Genomic DNA, 19,548 nt, shown 5'->3' with positions numbered 1-19,548 from the left:
GTTGAGACCGAAATTTCTATATTTTTCTTTCGGAGCTTTTCGTTATTTTTCTTGCATCTAATGTTACAAGGTTTGGCATTTGGACAGTGAGCCAAATTCCTTACATATGTTTGGAAATGGAAATGGATTTCGACACTTGTTCATCTAATGTGAATATTGATGATCTGCCTGAAGAGATATTAGAGTTCATTTTATCCAAGGTTTCACCATATCGTGATGTCAAGTCATGCATGCTTGTTTGTCGTCGTTGGTACCGGTTAGCTGAAGGTATAACTAAAAGATGATTTCCATGATTTGTAGCCCTGAATTGAATAGTGACCTCTCTCATATTTTATTTAAAGTCATAAGGTAAATCTACTGTTATAGACTGTTTCTGACTTTTCTTACCCAGGGTACCTTCGTCCCCATATAACAAACTCGGGAAATAGTCTTATCAGTCAGGGGACTTACTTAAACAAGTGATTTTCTAAATCACTGATTCAAGTAACATTATTTCCATAAAGGTTGGACGTTACAGTTGTCTTTCTTAAATAATCACCTGTTTAAGTAGTACAAATTAATCACTAGAAGAAGTGGTCTAATTTTCATGTAGCTTTAAATATAGAATACTAATGATCCAGGGACTAATTATGTTTCTAAACTTATCAGAACCAACATCTGTGTTGTCTAGGATGACCAGGTCATTTCAGATGATGACCTTGTACTGAATCTAGGATAATGACATAAAAATCACTTGTTTACGTATCAGACCTCAATTTCCTTCCCTAAAATCACTTCTTTAAGTACCATTCTGTTAATAACCCACACTAATTTCAACACCCCCGAACAGTGAAATTTTTATCGCGAACATTAGAATTTTATTACATAATCTGAAAGATGGAACCTTGAACTTCACAGGAAAAATACTCCCACTGCTGTGAAAAATCTTTTAAGAAAGTATCAGCTCATTATGTAAAGCCATTATAATAGCATTTTTTCAACTAAAATGGAATTTTCAGCTAAATGATAGCATCAAAGTCATGAACCTTGCTACTTAAAAGAAGCAAAAAGTTCATATTTTTTTTAATTTTACTATCTAAAAGATATTATGTTAACTTATGTGTTTAAAATTTTGAAAAAACTACAAAATCCCAATTTTTGATAAATTCTCGAATTTGCTACTCAAATAAGTGATTTAATCAAAGAGCTGAAAGCTCTGAAGAAAAATGACGCCACTGTCTCTAATATTGGGATAGTTTTTATGCAAGTCTTGATTTTCACATACCGTAATTAGTTTAACAATGCAACCTGTATCGTAAGCATATAATTGATATTCGTATATGTGTGTGTGTGTGAAGTGAAGGTGACAACTGGCTGTTTTTTTAAGACAAATGAATAGGTCAAGACTAGCTGAATTGTACAAATAAATACTGTAGAAAGGCTTGTATATATATTTCTCACTGGTACATAGTCTGAATCTGAGTCCGTTCGCTTCCATTCACGTTTGCGCCCACTCATTTTCACCCCTTTCACTTTCACACCCTACATGTTCGCACCCAATCTTAATTGGTTTTGTGTTTAATAACTATGTAAGCAAGTGTTTTCTTATAAGTATAATTGTTGTCATTGTCTCAAAATAAAGTGAGACAGCAATTTTTTTTTTGTGTTGAATAAATCTTAACTATGTTTTGGATAACATGGATAAGGTATTGCTAAAAATAATAATAATCCTTTCTAAATAAAGTGGTATTTTGTCAACATTTTATTTTGTGTTGAATAACTCTTAATCATGTTTTGGTTAGTGTATTGCTATAACTTGTTTCATTGACTTGTTTCAAAATGAAGTGAGATTCTGACTATGTTTGTTTCTGTGTGTTGAATAAATTTTATCATGTTTTGGTTATATTAGTGGATTGCTATATTTTGGTTTCTATGTTTTATTGTTTCTTTGTTTCAGATCAATGGGACCAAGCTGTTAAAAACAATTATCTTTTGTGTTTTTTCCTTTAAAATCTTCAATGTTTTGCTCATACCAAGCTATAAATACATTCAGTATTTACACCAAAGCAATTTAAAACAACAACCATAATTTTCCAATTATTCAACTTGAATTTGAATTAAAATTGGGCGTGAATGAGTAGAGTGTGAATGTGCGAACGTGTAGGGTGCGAAAATGTATTGGGCACAAACAGACCTGATGCCACACAGTCTGAACCCCCTTCTCCCACAAAATATTAAGTAAATAATCTTTTTGTTACTGCTATCAAAGGTCTAATGAAACTCAAATAGTTTCAAACATTTGTCAAAGAATTCTAGTCAAACTGGCACCTAGTTAAATTGGCACCTGAACGTCATAGGAAGGCGTCCCAGAAAAATAATAAAATAGCCTTGCCAGACGTCATAATTATTTGGACTAATACATGAGATTTTGTGTATTTTTCTGCATTATTTTAACCAGTTGAGCATTTTACAGGATTGTTAGTTTAATGCTGTTTAAACTTTACTGAAAAACATGAAAAACAAACACCTTAAATTTGCTAATTATTTGGTATGAAAGTTTGATTTATTGAAAGGGACTCATAGTTTTCCATTTTATTTTAATAATTGACTTGTTTTTACAATTACACAAATTGTCTAATTGTTAAAACAACAGCTTTGGTAAGGGCTTCGTTGTTTACCTTTATACACTACATATTCACTTTCGTTTCGTTGTTTACCAAAATACACAACAACATATTCACTATGTACTTGGTAACAGTAATTAATTAATTGAATAGAAAATATTATATCAAATATTATTGGATGCCGAATTGACGTCGAATAGGTGCCGATTTGACTAGATGCCAATTTAACCAGGTGCCGACTTGACTTGTACGTTTCAATTCCTCTGCGATCGTTTGCGGTATTTTCTTGAGAAAACCTATTTTCCATCATCAAAGAGAAGAAGAAACTGCTTTAAAATGATTCTGGAACGCTTCATGATTGTTAAAATAAGTTTAATTCACTCAAAAACAATTTTAAAACTTGCGATTAAACAGGAAGTTTCCAAAGCACGTGTAAAAGAAGAAATTAACCGGTGAGAGTGGAAATCCGTATATGACAGATATCCCTATAGTACGACTTTGAAAGTAAAACAGTTCAATCCTTTTGTAAAACAATCTTTAATATACCTATCACATTAATGTTTGAATGGTCTTAAGCTTATTCAAACCATATAAGTCGGTATGAAACACCAAAACGGAATGAACAATAACCGATTACGTTTTGTAGTTTACAAATTCTAAAACTGGTTCCCGTCAAACTACAACACTTTGTTCGAGTGTAGTGGAATACAAGCAAAAACCAGTGTAAACTGGGTCCTGGCTGGTTTAATACTACACAATGATGCATAATGATAACACAAGCAGATTCCAGTTTGTTTGGAAAATAGGAAATACGAAACCAAGCGCGGTAGGCAGAGCAATGTAATGAAGTTCAGGTCGGCAGTTATGGAACAATGACTGCGTCATTTTCCAAAAATCATTTATTTCAGTAAGTCCCCTGACTGCTTATTCAGTAGGTCACATTTGTGCATGTTGTGAAAGGGGGAAGGATATTTTAGTTACGATATCAGATATTTATGAAACATAACGGTCAACCAACTTTTGATGGCATCTCCTGTTAAATTTAGGAAGAGAATTATTTCATCTTCCCAATTTGCATGATTTGGAACTCTTAGTTTATAAGCATCTTTGTGAGCAGCAAATGTCTATCAAGGGAATAATGATAGGAAATTTGTACAAGCCAGGGAATATTGTATCAATTGGGAGATATTATACTCTGTATGCAGGTGCAGGGTTCTGATCGTTACTGAAAATACATTCAGTGAAAAATATACATGTTAATTGCATAAATGCAACACAAACAGATAAACGTTATACCGATTTATATACATACTGTTTTTAAATTCATAACATACATGACATATTTTCTAGCACTGATGCAAATTTATACATGTAATAAACAACCATTCAACAACACAGTTTTTGAGAAATCTTTTAATTCTGAAACTGTTCCAAACAGTTTTTAACCATGATGTTAACATGGATGGCTGAAGACAGATGCAATAACCCCAACCTTTACCTTTATATATCCATGACCAGACAGCCTTTTTTACAACCAACCTGTTGTATTTATTGTTAATTTGTTCTTGTCCTGAACATGCATGAAATATTTGCCAATGGATTTTTAGAAACCAATGCAATCAATCTATAATTGAGAATTATGAAAATGACCTTAGACAGCTTACAAAATATTTTATGGGTAATGTACAACAGACCGCTAAGAGCTGCCAAGTTTATCCTGAAATGTAAATCTGTCAAACTCATTCAGTTTTTTTCATAATAAACATGAAAAGGTTGTTACAATTATAAGAGATGGGCAATGACAATGTAAGATACTAAAATGAAGTGATTTCTGGTGACCATAGTTTCTACATATTGACTTATGAATTCATCGTATTCTTGGTTGTCCAAACAATGAGATTCAAATTGCCCCTAGCAAGTCTTTCCAGCTACATGTACATGTAGATCACATTCTGTTGAACCTATTAATTTAAACATTGTTCTGATTTATTTTTGCTGTTAATTATTGTGAATATTAAACTGATTTTAGTAACAAAATGATAATTTGTCAACCATGCTGGCAACATATAACTAATCATTTACTAATATACTGTGTATCCATTTCAGGTATCAGTCATCCTTATTATTAAAGCTATAAACCTAGGAAGATGTTGACTCTCATTTATGACTGATACCTGATGTCAAATGAAGATATACGGAATTTAAATAACGTTGATCCTTTAAATGTATGAAAAACAAAAACATATGACATCAGGTATCAGTCATAAATGAGAGTCAACATCTTCCTAGGTTTATAGCTTTAATAATAAGGATGACTGATACCTGAAAAGTACTAAGTTCCTAGATGCAATTAGCAACTTCCCAACACCAACTGACATTACTGGTGCAAGAGCTTGGTTTGGGCTCATAAACCAAGGAGCATATGCATTTGCAATGGCAAGACAAATGAAACCTTTTCGTGCTCTATTGAAACCATCCACCACATTCTGCTGGACAAATGAATTAGACGAAGTATTTCACAAGTCAAAAGAGATCATTATCCAGGAGATGAAGGAAGGTGTTCGTCTTTTTGACCCTGCTCGTATGACATGCCTAGCTACCGACTGGTCTGTTGACGGAATTGGATTCTTTTTGATGCAGAAGTACTGTCAGTGCTCAAGTAAAACCCCTACCTGCTGTAATGACGGTTGGAAACTATGTCTAGTTGGCAGCAGATTCACACATCCAGCAGAAAGTAGATATGCTCCTATTGAAGGTGAGGCCTTGGCTGTTGTGTATGCACTTCACCAAACACGCTACTATGTTCTTGGTTGCAAAGACCTTCTTGTTGCAACTGACCACAAGCCACTACTACAGATTCTGAACGATCGATCACTCACAGACATCGACAACAGGCGACTTCTCAACCTCAAAAAGAAAACTTTAGGGTACAGATTTACCATTCTTCATGTACCAGGCAGAAAGAACCTTGGGCCAGATGCAGCGTCACGGTATCCTGTTGGACCACCAGATCGTCTGAACTTACCTGGTGAAGCACCTGAACTTGTTTCCCTAGTTAACATGACTGCTCATTATCATTCAGATACACTTACCAGTCTATGTCTACATACAGAGGATAATGATACAGCTAATGACGCCTCCACAGTCGCTGCTGCCACTTGTGCCTTGAATGCTGTTATCACAGTTGTTACTTGGAACATGGTTCGTGAGGCCACTGCATCAGACCCTACATTTGTAAATCTAATCAGGCAGCTGGAAGCAGGGTTCCCAGAAGACTACAAGGAGCTACCAACAGACTTGCGTCCTTACCACCGCTTTGCATCCAGTTTATGCACCGTGGATGGTGTAGTTCTTATGGGCCAACGAATTGTTATACCTCCAGCTCTTCGCAAACCAGTACTCAATGCTTTACACGCAGCCCACCAAGGAGTCAGCGCTATGCGTGCGAGGGCCATGGACTCTGTATATTGGCCTGAGATCACAGTAGATATTGCCCAGGTGAGAGACCAATGTGTTCACTGCCATCAGATGGCTAAGTCAAACCCTATGCAGCCACCATTTGATATAACACCTCCAGATTATCCATTCCAGATGATTTGCAGTGACTACTTCACATATAACAGTAATGACTATGTAGTTATTGTTGACAGGTATTCAAACTGGCCAATGGTATACAAGTCTGAATCAGGTGCAGAAGGACTTGTCAAGAGACTTCGTGAGACGTTCGTGACATTTGGAATCCCAGAAGAGTTGACGTCTGATGGAGGTCCACAGTTCACAGCAGGGAAGACTCAAGAGTTTTTAAAGGCCTGGGGAGTTCGTCATAGACTTTCATCAGTTGCAAACCCACACGCTAACTGCAGGGCTGAGATAGCGGTAAAAACAGTAAAACGCATGCTGGTGGACAACATTACTGCTGTTGGATCTCTGGATGTTGACAAATTCCAGAGAGCCTTACTAATGTACAGAAATTCTATTGACCCAGAGACAAAAGCATCACCAGCATTGATTCTGTTTGGACGACCAATTCGTGTTGCCATTCCCATACTGATGGGTAGATATTCTCCACATGAAACATGGACTGAGTTAATGTCTCACCGAGAGATGGCTCTTGCCAAACGTCATTCAAGGGAACATGAACGGTGGAATGAACCCACTCATCACCTGCCAACACTACAGGTTGGAGATCATGTATACATACAGAACTTGGTAGGCAACCATCCCAGAAGATGGGAACGTACAGGAACAGTTGTTGAAGTACGCCAATACCACCAGTATGTTATACGCGTAGATGGCACAGGCCGAGTAACTATCCGCAACCGCCAACACCTTCGAAAGTTCACTCCTTTTCAAACCAACCAAACACATGGTACTTTGATGGCACCTACTGCAGTTCAACATCCAGAAGTGATCTTGAGCTCTCCATCTACACCCAAGACGACACAGCCACAAGTACCCAAGATTCCAGTGTCTTTATCACCAACAAGAATCTTAAGTCAACCAGCTGCATTGAATTTGACACAAATTATAGTCCCCACTCAAAAACAGGGTACACAGACTCAGACAATTCAACAGCCTTCACAAATAGACTTGACTTGGTTTAAGTTTTTTTTTTCGTATACAAAAAACTTGTCCCCCGGGGAGGAGATAACTAATCATTTACTAATATACTGTGTATCCATTTCAGGTATCAGTCATCCTTATTATTAAAGCTATAAACCTAGGAAGATGTTGACTCTCATTTAACATATATGTTTTTTTTTTCATTTCAGGTGTGACAAGACAACTTAGACAGACCTTTCAAAACTGTGTATATGAAAGTAAAGTGAAGTGGACCAGAATTGCACCAGAGATAGACATAATACGGGTGACAGAAAGATACTCTCACTGTGCTTGTTATTATGACAAGTCTTTGTATGTGTTTGGTGGATGTACATCAATGAACACGACCTTTAATGACCTTTGGAGATTTGACCTGGCAAGGAGAGAATGGATTAGGCCTCTAGCAATGGGTAAATATTATGTACATGTAGTAGTTTTGTAGTCAGTTTCTACCTATGGTGTTGTTGTGTAGCAAAGTGACCAAAGTCACTTGATAACCTGCAGAGATCAGAATAGTTAATTTGATTCTCTCAAAGCTATAAAGTCAATGTATGTTTTATGTGATATTATAAATAAGTTTATACATGTTATACATGTTATATGATGGAACTATCCATAGTCTTTGTATTTAAATGGGCAGGAGTCCTACAAATGACCAACTAACAGTAATTATATATAATGTTAAATTGCAAGAAAGATTAAAAATAAAAGGGCCTACACTATTGACATTATTGTCCTAGTTGTTAATACACCATTTATCATAAGAGATTTCCTACATTTTTAGCCAATAAATAAAGAGAACATCTATAATCATATACTACACTATATTGAGAAACAAAAACAAACAAACCTAGAAACAAATTTGTTTTTCTGTAATGAAAAATTAATTTGTACCAACTAATGGGAGATAACCCCTACTTCCTTAAAATTAATGTTATATTACAGATTTGTGTAATATTACAGATTTGTGTAATATTACATTTTAATGTAATATTACAGTTTTCAGTAATTGCCTGGACTGATATAATAATGTTTTTGTTTTTAGGAACCTACCCATCACCTAAAGCCTGTTCCAGTATGGTAGTATATAAGGACAGTCTGGTATTATTTGGTGGATGGAGTCATCCAACTCCATATCCCTTACACCAGGTAGGTTGTAAAGAATGTGGTAAAAGTCAGAAAATACAAAACAGCACATGATAACATAGTTTGTTGTATTGAATTGTTGATGGAATGTATTATTGGAAATTATTAACTTGTAGCATTAATATTTGTCTTTCAGAGGTAAAAAAACATAAATTTACAGGATACTTTTTTTATGTTGGTCCTAAAATAAAATGGTCATGTACATGATGTATATATACATGTTTATAAAAGACTCATAAAAATAAAAAGATGTGATATGAATGCCAATGAGACAACTCCCACAAGAGACTAAATGACACAAAAATTAACAACTGTAGGTCACAGTAAGGCCTTCAATCATGAGTAAAATCAATGTATTTTGTTGCATAGCTAATTTCAATACTAGTTTTTTTATGACAGTAAATGTCACACCAGTGTTGGTTTGGTTACATATTAAATCAGATAGCATTTATTTGCCATCAAATGAAAAGTAAAAAGATTAAGATCTTTAATGAGCATGTTTCACCTTTTCCAGGCTGCAGGATTTTTCTATGAATTACATATGTACAAACCAGAAGTTAACAGATGGTACCTAGTGACCAGTATATCTAGAGAACATCCACCACCTACAGCAGGCCATTCAGCTTCTATTGTCAAGGATACCATGCTTCTGTTTGGAGGTTCTAGTGTCCCTGGAATAGGGTAAGTTATGTCAATCCCATCTCTTACAGCAGTCTCTATTATCAAACACCCCATGCCTCTGTTTTAAGATATAATTTTCCTGGTATAGGGTAATGCTTCAAATTCCTTCTCCCACAGGTATACATAGCCACTCAGCTTTTATTGTCAAAGACACAATTATGCCTCTGTTTAGAAAAAAAACACTATTATTACATAATTAGATCTAGAGAAAAAATGCATTGATCTTATAAAACAATTTTAGAAATTCAGGTCATATACTTTTTTCTGCCTGGCTACACATCAAATAACAAACAGAAGAATGTACTGTACATAACTTTATGATTCTTGTTGTAAGTCCTTGGATCTTTATTAAGTTTCATCCATAACCATGATAACCAGTAAAGCAGTAGAGATATGTCAGCACACACAATCTTGTTATGTTAGTTTTAATAGATATAGGAAGATGTGGTGTGAGTGCCAATGAGACAACTCTCCATCCAAATAACAATTTAAAAATTAAACCATTATAGGTTAAAGTACGGCCTTCAACACGGAGCCTTGGCTCACACCGAACAACAAGCTATAAAGGGCCCCAAAATTACTAGTGTAAAACCATTCAAACGGGAAAACCAACGGTCTAATCTATATAAACAAAACGAGAAACAAGAAACACGTATATATTACATAAACAAACGACAACTACTGTACATCAGATTCCTGACTTAGGACAGGTGCACACATTTGCAGCGGGATTAAACGTCTTAATGGGCCCAAACCTTCTCCCTTTTTCTGAAACAATAGCATAACATCACAACATAGAAAAACATACGATAAAATATCAATTGGCAGACTTAACTCAATCAAAAAACGTATGATTACACAATGAACGAATAAATTTTGGTCTGCGATATCTGAATACAAATGCACAGTTAATTAAATATTAAAGACAAACATTCATGACCAAAAGGCTAACAAACAAATTCAAACACACTGAGAAATATTTAACCAATCAATGTTAATGCTTATTAACCTTTTTCAGAACAAACGACTTGTGGAGATTTGATTTTATAGATTTAACATGGAAGAAAATAGTAACAGAAAACAAGAGACCAAGTCCCCGATTTGGTCAAACACAGGTATGTACAGTGTATTCTAGTCTTTTTTCTGTCATCTGCATCAGAAAAATATTAAAACGTAAGAAGATAATCTATAAGTGGCTTTATTCAAGTTTTTCAACTTTCTAAAGTATATATGCAAAAAAATTAAATATTTATTTTAATTAGTCAATCAAATTAAGGCTTGCACTTTAACCTATAATGGTTTGCCTTTTAAATTGTTAATGTAAATTCAGAAATTATTGCGTGCATTTATAATTTCCATTTTGTCTATTTAGACTTAAATGCGATTTTAATTTTTACGATTTCAAGAAAAATCCTGTTAATTTCATATAAAATATTTCAAAATGTGATTTTTAATTATTGCCTTTACAACTCAGTCGCATTTTTCGCAATAATAAAAACCTCGCAATAATTTCTGAATTTACAGTACTTGAATGGAGAGTTGCCTGATTGGCACTCATACCACATCTTCTTATATCTCTAGATCTGTATTAATCTATTAGGATTTGATTTTAGGTGACAGTTGATGACCAGCACATACTAGTGATAGGTGGTTGTGGAGGTCCTAATCAGGTAAATATACTAGTGATAGGTGGTTGTGGATGTCCTAATCAGGTAAATATACTAGTGATAGGTGCAGTGTTCTCCCCAGGCCGTTTTAGCGCTGCGATGTTCAGCGCTATTTGAATTCACCGCGGTGGTATTTGGGCAGACCGCGGCGCTATCCAATCAAAAATCAGCGCTATTGTTTTTGAATTTCAAATATCCTGTATTATTTTGTACACATTCCGATCACGTGATCGACTGGTTTATTAATCCGAGAGATCGTTTATTCACCCAACGATGTCAAAATATCGTAGGGACCAGTTCAATAAATGATCAAAATGGCGCCATTTGCAAAACTTTTACTGCCAAATTAACCTTTCCTTCCTCGAGTTTTTCGCTTTTAAGAGATACCAAAACTTATGAAAGGAATGGACAGAGACATTTAATGCATGTCTCGGGTGCTGAAAAGTTCATTTCTAAAAAATATAAGGGAAGTGTTACCCCCTTTTCTGACAACGTGGTCTCGACCATTGCTTGAACAATCTATGACTATATCATTACTTTTTCGCGTTTACTACCAAACTGTCGACCCTGAATTGTTTGAAGGAGGCAACCCTGTTATCAAGGGATTCATTATAAGCCCGTATATTACGATTACTTGTCCATCCGTGGCTCTATTTCAAATGGATAAGGGAATATGACAAAACGAAAATTTGGTGTAGATATATTTGAAATATCGATATTTGTCAACCAATCATCAATATATATTATTTAAATACTGCTTTAAATTTAATGTAAACAGAGGATGGCTTGGATTAGGAATAGTATTTAATACAAAAAGGCCACAAATGTAAACAGGAAGTTATATCAGCCAGTAAGGGAGATAATTTGGGAGGGAAAGACCTAAAAGAAGTTGTGTCAAATCTTAACAAACCGATCTTGTGGCACATATTCAAATGTTTATAGAATTATCAAGCACAACCTCTAAAAGTGGTAATTGCTTCAATTTTCATACATAATGTATTTGATTGGTAATTTACCTTTAAAATAAAAAATATCTTTAAAATATTTTTATAGGATTTCTTTCATACATGTTATATTCATAATTCATAATTGGAATATTTTAGCCTTTTTTTAAGCAAATCTTTGATAAAATTTGAATATTATTGAAAGGGCAAGTTCATTTCTTCCTTTAAAATACTATACTCATTTTTATTGCAAAGTTGCACTTTGCTAGAAATGTTTATAAAAGTAAATGTAAAAAATACCAATCTTGTCATTGAAAACTTTCTCACAGAAGCTGACAATGACTTTATTGTTGGTCCTACATGTTCTGAAACATCACCTGTTAGTAATAAGAAATCTTCACATAGGCAGTCTGGTATAGACCCACCATGGAAAAGACTTCTCCTTGAGTTTTACAGACAGATAATAATATGAGGATTATATGAATTTACAATGGAGAAAAAGACTTTTCTTCTATCATGTCTATATCCAGACAATAACATTAGCAAACAAAGGGTAACTTCCATGAGCATGATGAGGACATCATTACAAGAGAAAACATCAATAGCATATTTATATAGGAAAAACACATAAAAAATCAATTACAAACCAACCGCGGGACGCGACAAAGTTACTGAGAATTGTGGAAAATCACGCGCTTACCACAGCGCTATCCAAAAATCCTGGGGAGAACACTGAGGTGGTTGTGGAGGTCCTAATCAGGTAGGAATAATGGGCCATTCCAGTTAATTTCTGACAGGATGGGATGAATGGGAAATTTTTTCATACCTATCGGAAAAAAACATCATGAAAAACTACCTATCAGATCTATAAGTTAAGACCTATCAGTTTCTGTTCATATTGAGTGGATGGGCTTTCATGGGAAAAATTGACCTTTCAGAATTTTTTACTGCAAGGATTTTACCCATCAGAATTTTAAATACAATACCAGATAATGCATAATATGAAACTGGCTACATTCCAAAGCACCCCTAAGATCTGTAATAGGCATTTTTTGAAACCCCTAAGATGTAATTATTGTTAATTATTTACTGCTGCAAGACCCTCAGAAATTTTTGGGTATAAGTGTACCTGTCATATGAAACAAACCTAAAATTTCACCACTAAGATGTATAAATTTTACACCCCTCAGAAAGGACCATCCATCCCCCTTTAGCAGATATTAACTGGAATTGCCCAATGGACTCAATATAGATTGCTGTAATTGAAAATGGCACTAAATATTTGTGAATCAGACGCACACTCTGGATTTACCTTTATTAAGAACACTCACATCTTAAAATTTCAGAACATTAAAAGAAAATAAAATTTCGTTAAATGATTAAGTTTGTAAAAGTATTCATGTTTGTTTTATAGTTATTTTCACTTCTGATGTTGCAAGGGCTGTTTAGCTAGTCAAGATTGTTAAAACTTCCATGGGTATACGCACTGTATTTTGAACTACATACTGTTATGTTAATCAAATAGAGACACTAAAAGAATTCCAAAGATATTTTACAGTACACTCAATCTGTGTTTGTCTCCTAATCCAATAGAATAACATCATATGTTTTTTAAACACCTTAAAGGTGGTACCCAACAATTTCACTTAAATTAATTTTGCTAGTTTAATTTTCTTTAAATTTTTACAAAGTATCGACTTTGACCCTTTGACAAAAATATAAAAATTTCAAACAATTTGAACCACCCGTTTTATCAGTCAAATTACACTGGATATATAGCAGTTTGACAAACACTTATTTTGATCACTGAGAAGCTGAATATTCACTTAACAACACAATGTAATTAAAACGTTTAGCTTATTTTACAGAGTTATCTCCCTGTAGTGTTAGGTACTACCTTAACTAGTTTTCCTCATTCCAAACTCGGATTGAAATTTTAAATCCCACTTTCCTTCATAAGAAAATATGGTAAGTACTGATACAAATGTCCTGTTTAAGGATTAGACATATACATAAAAAAAATTGTAAGGGTTCCGCGGAACCCAGTGTCTCGCCTACTTTTGCTGTAACTCCCAGGCTCAACAAAAATGAGGAAAACAATCAATAAAAATATTCCTACTGATATTATCTTTTGATTGTAAGATGCTTCTGTCCAAGTTTGGTATACATTTCAGGATAGTTTATGAATCGAATAAATGTTTTAAAAACTTAAAGTGCAGACTGTATATTATGTTAACTGGATTTATTTTTTTACAAAATTTACTTCTGGATACTATCTTATGATCATAAACAAGCTTCTGTCCAAGTTTGGTAAAAATCCAGTATAGTTTAAGAAAGATATTCAAATTTTAAAAACTTTAACCACAGAGTGAATGTAATGTTTCCCCGCAGAAAAACTACAATGTAAGTCCATTTATAAGTAAAAAACAGAATTTTATTTTTGAAAAATTTACTTCTGGATACTATCTTATGATCATAAACAAGCTTCTGTCCAAGTTTGGTAGAAATCCAGTATAGTTTAAGAAAGTTATTAAATTTTCAAAAACTTTAACCACAGAGTGAATATTTGTGGACGCCGCCGCCGCCGACGGAATGTAGGATCGCTTAGTCTCGCTTTTTCGACCAAAGTCGAAGGCTCGACAAAAACTACTCTGATTGAAACAAGAAGTTCTCTGAAGTAATTAGTATTATCAAGATGCTTTATTTTTCAATAGACAACATACTTTTTACACATGGAGAAGGTGTTTTATAACAGAATCATGGTTCCTATAGGAACCAACCCTACTCTCCACTATGCTGACTTTTTCCTTTAGTTCATGTTTTGTTTCAGTCAGACTTCATACATTAGCTTTTCTAGAACAATGAAAAGAAGCTGGCATTATGAAAATTTTATGAATATAAATAAAAAAAGATGTGATCAAGTTGTAGACATCTTCATTGTTCTATCAATTCTGATTTCAGATATTTAATGACATGTGGTTGTTAAGTATGGACAAGGATCCCTGGGAATGGACAGAGGTCAAGGTCAATAACACAGACTGTGCTGCCCCTCAGCTGTGGTGTCATCCAGCTTGCAAGGTAAAAAGGCACATAGTAACCAGAATAAAAAAAAAATCTTACAATATAAAGTTTTATGCAAAGCTTTTCTGATGCCTCATGTTTGTGTGAAATGGTCAATTTTCAAAGTTAAAAGGGTTCACTAACTTATAATTTGGGTGGTAATGTAATGAAAACATATTTTAAATTGTTCAATTGTTTAGTATTAAAAAAAAAGAAGATATAAACAAATACATCATTAGTGATAATGTGTCTCATAAGCCAATCTTATGACAGGGTACTGATTGTTTTTAATGTATATGTTCCAGACCGTATGAGTATTTGGACCTTACGCGTACGGTCTGGACCGTATTCGTACATTTTCAAAATACGCATACGGTCAGACCATACGCGTACGGTCTGACTAATATGAAGAAGTTGGTCACGTTTATCAGATAGAAATGTATATAACAGATCAACATAACTTATGTCTCAAATTAATGTAAAAAGTTCATTTGTAATTAAAATAAAAAAATATAATATATATTAACTATTAAAAAAAAATCATGTTTATTTAATCTGATAATCTCCAGTATTTAGCATGTCAGTAATTCATAAACTGAAGCCAAGTATGCTAATTGAAATAGAAGTTATCGGAAGTAAACTTAGAGTGGGAGGACAATTGTTTTAGAATATTTAGGAACTTTACAAAAAAAATATGCAAAGTAAAGTGCATGATCAAATTATGTTACTGTAAAAAAAAATATGACGTTCTATGTGGAAGTCAGTGTCACCTTGAGTACCAAAATAGGACTCACGGATATTCAAATAAATATGTACAGTAGTTGTCATTTGTTTATGTAATGTTTACATGTTTCTCGTTTCTAGTTTTGTTTATATAGATTAGACCGTTGGTTTTCCCGTTTGAATGGTTTTACACTAGTAATTTTGGGGCCCTTTATAGCTTGTTGTTCGGTGTGAGCCAAGGCTCGGTGTTGAAGGCCGAACTTTAACCTATAATGGTTTACTTTTTAAATTGTTACTTGGATGGAGAGTTGTCTCATTGGCACTCACACCACATTTTCCTATATCTATATTTATTTTCAATTGTTCACTTAATCATTTTATCCATATACATGTAATAATAACAATTTGTATAACTAAAAATAATGATTTTGCAAAACATCAGCTGGAACGTACGCTTTTTTTAAAAACCTGTTTTTTGGCATAATTTTGGGTAAATTTATGATAGTTTTCTAAAAATATTAACAACAGCTCACCCTTCCCCCACAAACATTTATGCTGAAATATTTTTTCTTTATATACTATATTCTTAACTTTAATTGGGAAGGGGTGGTAACCACATCTATGAAGTCTTGAAATATGGTATAAAAAAACCATGACTTATTTATAGAAAAATTAACTTAAACATTAAATGAATATATAAATTAGTTTAAGCTAACATATATTTATAATATACATGCTATATGAAGAATATATACAATTTGTTAACACTGTATTTATTTGCAAATTGCATCTATGTATATCTATATGTATTTTTACTTTAGTTTTTGTTGGTAAACTGTAAAATTTCATTAATTAAGAGTCATCCATGTTTCCATATCTCTTATGAGGATTTTGTAGGCTTGATTATGAAATAATTCCACTACAATGATATCAAAAATTGTAAGACACCATTCATTTGAAAAATATTTAGAATTAGAACAAAAATTTGTCTGTGCAGGAAAACAAAGTAAACATGATAAATTTAAACTAGGTAGGTATCATCAGTTGAAGGTTCATCAACTGAGTAAAAACATTAATTTCATATTGGTATTATTTAAGTAGGTATTTTTCTGGGGCTGTTATTGGGTTCTCGGGATGATACCAGGGCCAATTTTGACAAAGGAAATGTGATAATCTATGATTATCTCTTTTGTTTCAGTAAACATGGGGTTTAACTGACTTTTGATAAACTTATAATTATTTTAGCTGTTGGTCTCAGTAAATATCAGTTTTTCAAAAGATATTTACCGAATCAAAAGACAGTTATTGTATTGTATTCACCCCTGTTTAACTGAAACCTGGGTATAAAATGATTGTTGTGTCTGTATTTTCAGTCCATACATTGTATCCTTTACTATCCATATCACAATATACAAGCAAGGGTACAATTCTTTTAGCTCTGCTCACAATTTTTCTAGTTTTCTTGTACATAGTAATAAATGGTATTATTTTCCTATATCACGTTAGTTATAGAATGTAAATGGATTCATACACACAGGAAATAACCAAAAATGTTAAATGGATTCATATACATCATTGTACATGTACACTTGAAAAAAATATAATTAGGTAAGTTTTTATTTTGAAAGTAATACCTTCAAACAGTTATATATGTCTACATGTGTTTGATTTTATTTTTAGATTGGTAACATGATCACAGTTTTAAGTAAACCAACAAAATCAGTATCAAAACCAACATCACAACCCAGTACAAACTTACGTCCAGTGGAAAATATACAACAAAATAGAGTTTGGGTGCCACCAGTTGAAAGAGAAATACCACCGTCAGATAGAGGTGGTGAAGAAGCTGGTCCGTCACACAGGATGGCAGGCCCTTCTCATTACGGGGATCAGAGGTATAACAGTTCAAGCACAGAAAGTGATGAGGAAAGTGTACCCCAATTTAAACGACCTTCAGTTGTAGAGAATGACTCACCTAGGCAACCGTCACAACCAGGTCGTTCAAGGTTACAGCCATCTGAACCAGATTCTAAATTAGGTGCAGTCTTAAATTATGTTGAACAACAAAAAAAGTTACAGTTAAGTGCAATGGAATCAACTTCAAGTGTTCGGACTGGTTCTCCTTCAGTACGTCCAAATGCTATGAACAATAGACAAAAACAGCTGGAAGCTCTGAGAAAAATGGAAGAAAAATTGCGTGAAAACATGGCACAGCAAGCAAAGCAAAAACAAACTGGACCAAGTCGAAACACTGAGGCTCAAAACGTAACCTCTTCACGGCGTAGAGATCCACATTCACAAATGCATTTACATGTACTTGACATTGCAGAGGTTGTACAAGGTCATGTGACATGGCGACCTATAGATGAAAGCTTTTCAATAGATGCTCCAGATGAAACAATATTTTATTCTTTATCTGAGGGTCGTGGTGAACTTATTATGTTTGGTGGTATTCAACGTGATATACAGTCAATGCAAAGAGGCGTAGACTTGAAATCTCATCTAGTCAGTAATATTCTTTACATTTTGTCTCCCCTGAAAACATCCATTTGATTTGATATTGGTTTGTTAGCTTATTTGTCATAATAGATAATTATGAACTTAAGGAAATATGCACTTTTTAATTTTTATTTTTAGAATGCTAAAATTTTAGTTAAATTTTTATGGCATATAAAATTTATCATGTTTATACTGGCATTCATATTAATCCATTTTGGATGACCACGCATTTAGTACAAAGACAAACACAATTTGTATTTTATTATTTAAATGATGAAAAAATAAATCAAACTTTCATTTTTCACTTGTTACTGGAATAACCGTAATCCGAAATAATCTTGAGGAACAATTTGAGAATCAATATACATTGTATATTAAAGCACCCAATGGCAACACACTGAAACTATTTTGAAACAACTAGGTATCTAAAATTATAGAATACAAGTAGGTGTCTGTGTCACACAATTTAACCAAACATGCATAAATTCTATAACAGGAAATATGCACCTGCTAAACTATTTTTTTTTGTGTACCAAACATATATTTGTCTGTATACAATTTGTTTTAAAAATGAGATCTACCGTTTAGCCCTATCAGACAGTACAGTCCTAGATTATAAATTCTTCACTGTTTTCTATCATGAATAAAATCATTAGCATGATATCCAAACATTGTGCAGATGTATTCAAGGGGGATTGAAAATATATGTAAGGTAAAGGTAAATGAGACAACAACTCAAAATAGGAAAATCATAAAAAACAATAAGAGATTATTGATAGACAACAAACCAAAATAGGAAAATCATAAAAAACAATAAGAGATTATTGATAGACAACAAACCAAAATAGGAAAATCATGAAAAACGATAAGAGATTATGGATAGACGTCAAACCAAAATAGGAAAATCATGAAAAACAATAAGAGATTATTGAGAGACAACAAACCAAAATAGGAAAATCATGAAAAACAATAAGAGATTATTGATAGACAACAACTCAAAATAGGAAAATCATCAAAAACAATAAGAGATTATTGATATGCAACAGTGTAAGACAGGTGTGAATTCAATATGTTAAGCAAAAAACATAAAATAAGGTTCAGAGACGGATTTAGGGGGAGGGGGCCCGGGCCCCCCTTTTATGGGAAAAATTTGGTTGCTGATACAAGTAATCACTGAAGCGTGACCAGAGTGGGCCCCCTCTTAGGCAGTCAGTGGGTGCCCACTTATGAAAATTTCTGGATCCGTCATTGGGGTTAAATTGCCAATGAGACAAGCATCCACCAAAATTTGAATGTAGTTGATGTTAGCAATTACAGGCAACCCTACAGCCTTCAATAATGAAAAAACTTATAATGTATAGACTAGTTGGCTATAAAAGGCTCCAACATGAAAAATATGAAACATTTAATTGTCAATTGAGGAAACTGATAGCCTAAATTACAAAATAATCAGTTTAGAAAAAAAAATATAATACAGACATGAGACAAACATTGAACTTTAGATTCCTTACAAGGATGACCTTAACAAAAAAATGTCCCTAAAATTACCTGAACATGAATTAAGACGTTTCAGGTCATCAGCAGTGGTAGATGATATATTTTGTTGAGAGAATGCACACATTT

General features: G+C 33.6%; 2 protein-coding genes across 3 annotated transcripts in view; one reads left to right on the top strand and one right to left on the bottom strand.

Moving 5' to 3' along the window:
• LOC134693380 (coiled-coil domain-containing protein 115-like) overlaps positions 1-19,548 on the bottom strand; it is a 483,686-nt gene that overhangs the window by 3,400 nt on the left and 460,738 nt on the right. The gene's annotated exons all lie outside the window — the stretch shown is intronic.
• Positions 22-18,227, top strand: LOC134693410 (F-box only protein 42-like). The gene is made up of 8 exons (XM_063554226.1): positions 22-267; positions 7,376-7,615; positions 8,251-8,354; positions 8,866-9,032; positions 10,051-10,147; positions 10,646-10,702; positions 14,605-14,721; positions 17,107-18,227. Exons 1-8 carry the CDS (start codon positions 117-119, stop codon positions 17,977-17,979), a joined length of 1,806 nt encoding a protein of 601 aa, XP_063410296.1. The 5' UTR covers positions 22-116; the 3' UTR covers positions 17,980-18,227.

This window comes from Mytilus trossulus, chromosome 12 (genome assembly GCF_036588685.1).
Source record: "Mytilus trossulus isolate FHL-02 chromosome 12, PNRI_Mtr1.1.1.hap1, whole genome shotgun sequence".
Taxonomy (NCBI): Eukaryota; Metazoa; Mollusca; class Bivalvia; order Mytilida; family Mytilidae; genus Mytilus; species Mytilus trossulus.
This window is presented reverse-complemented; position numbering and strand designations above follow the sequence as displayed.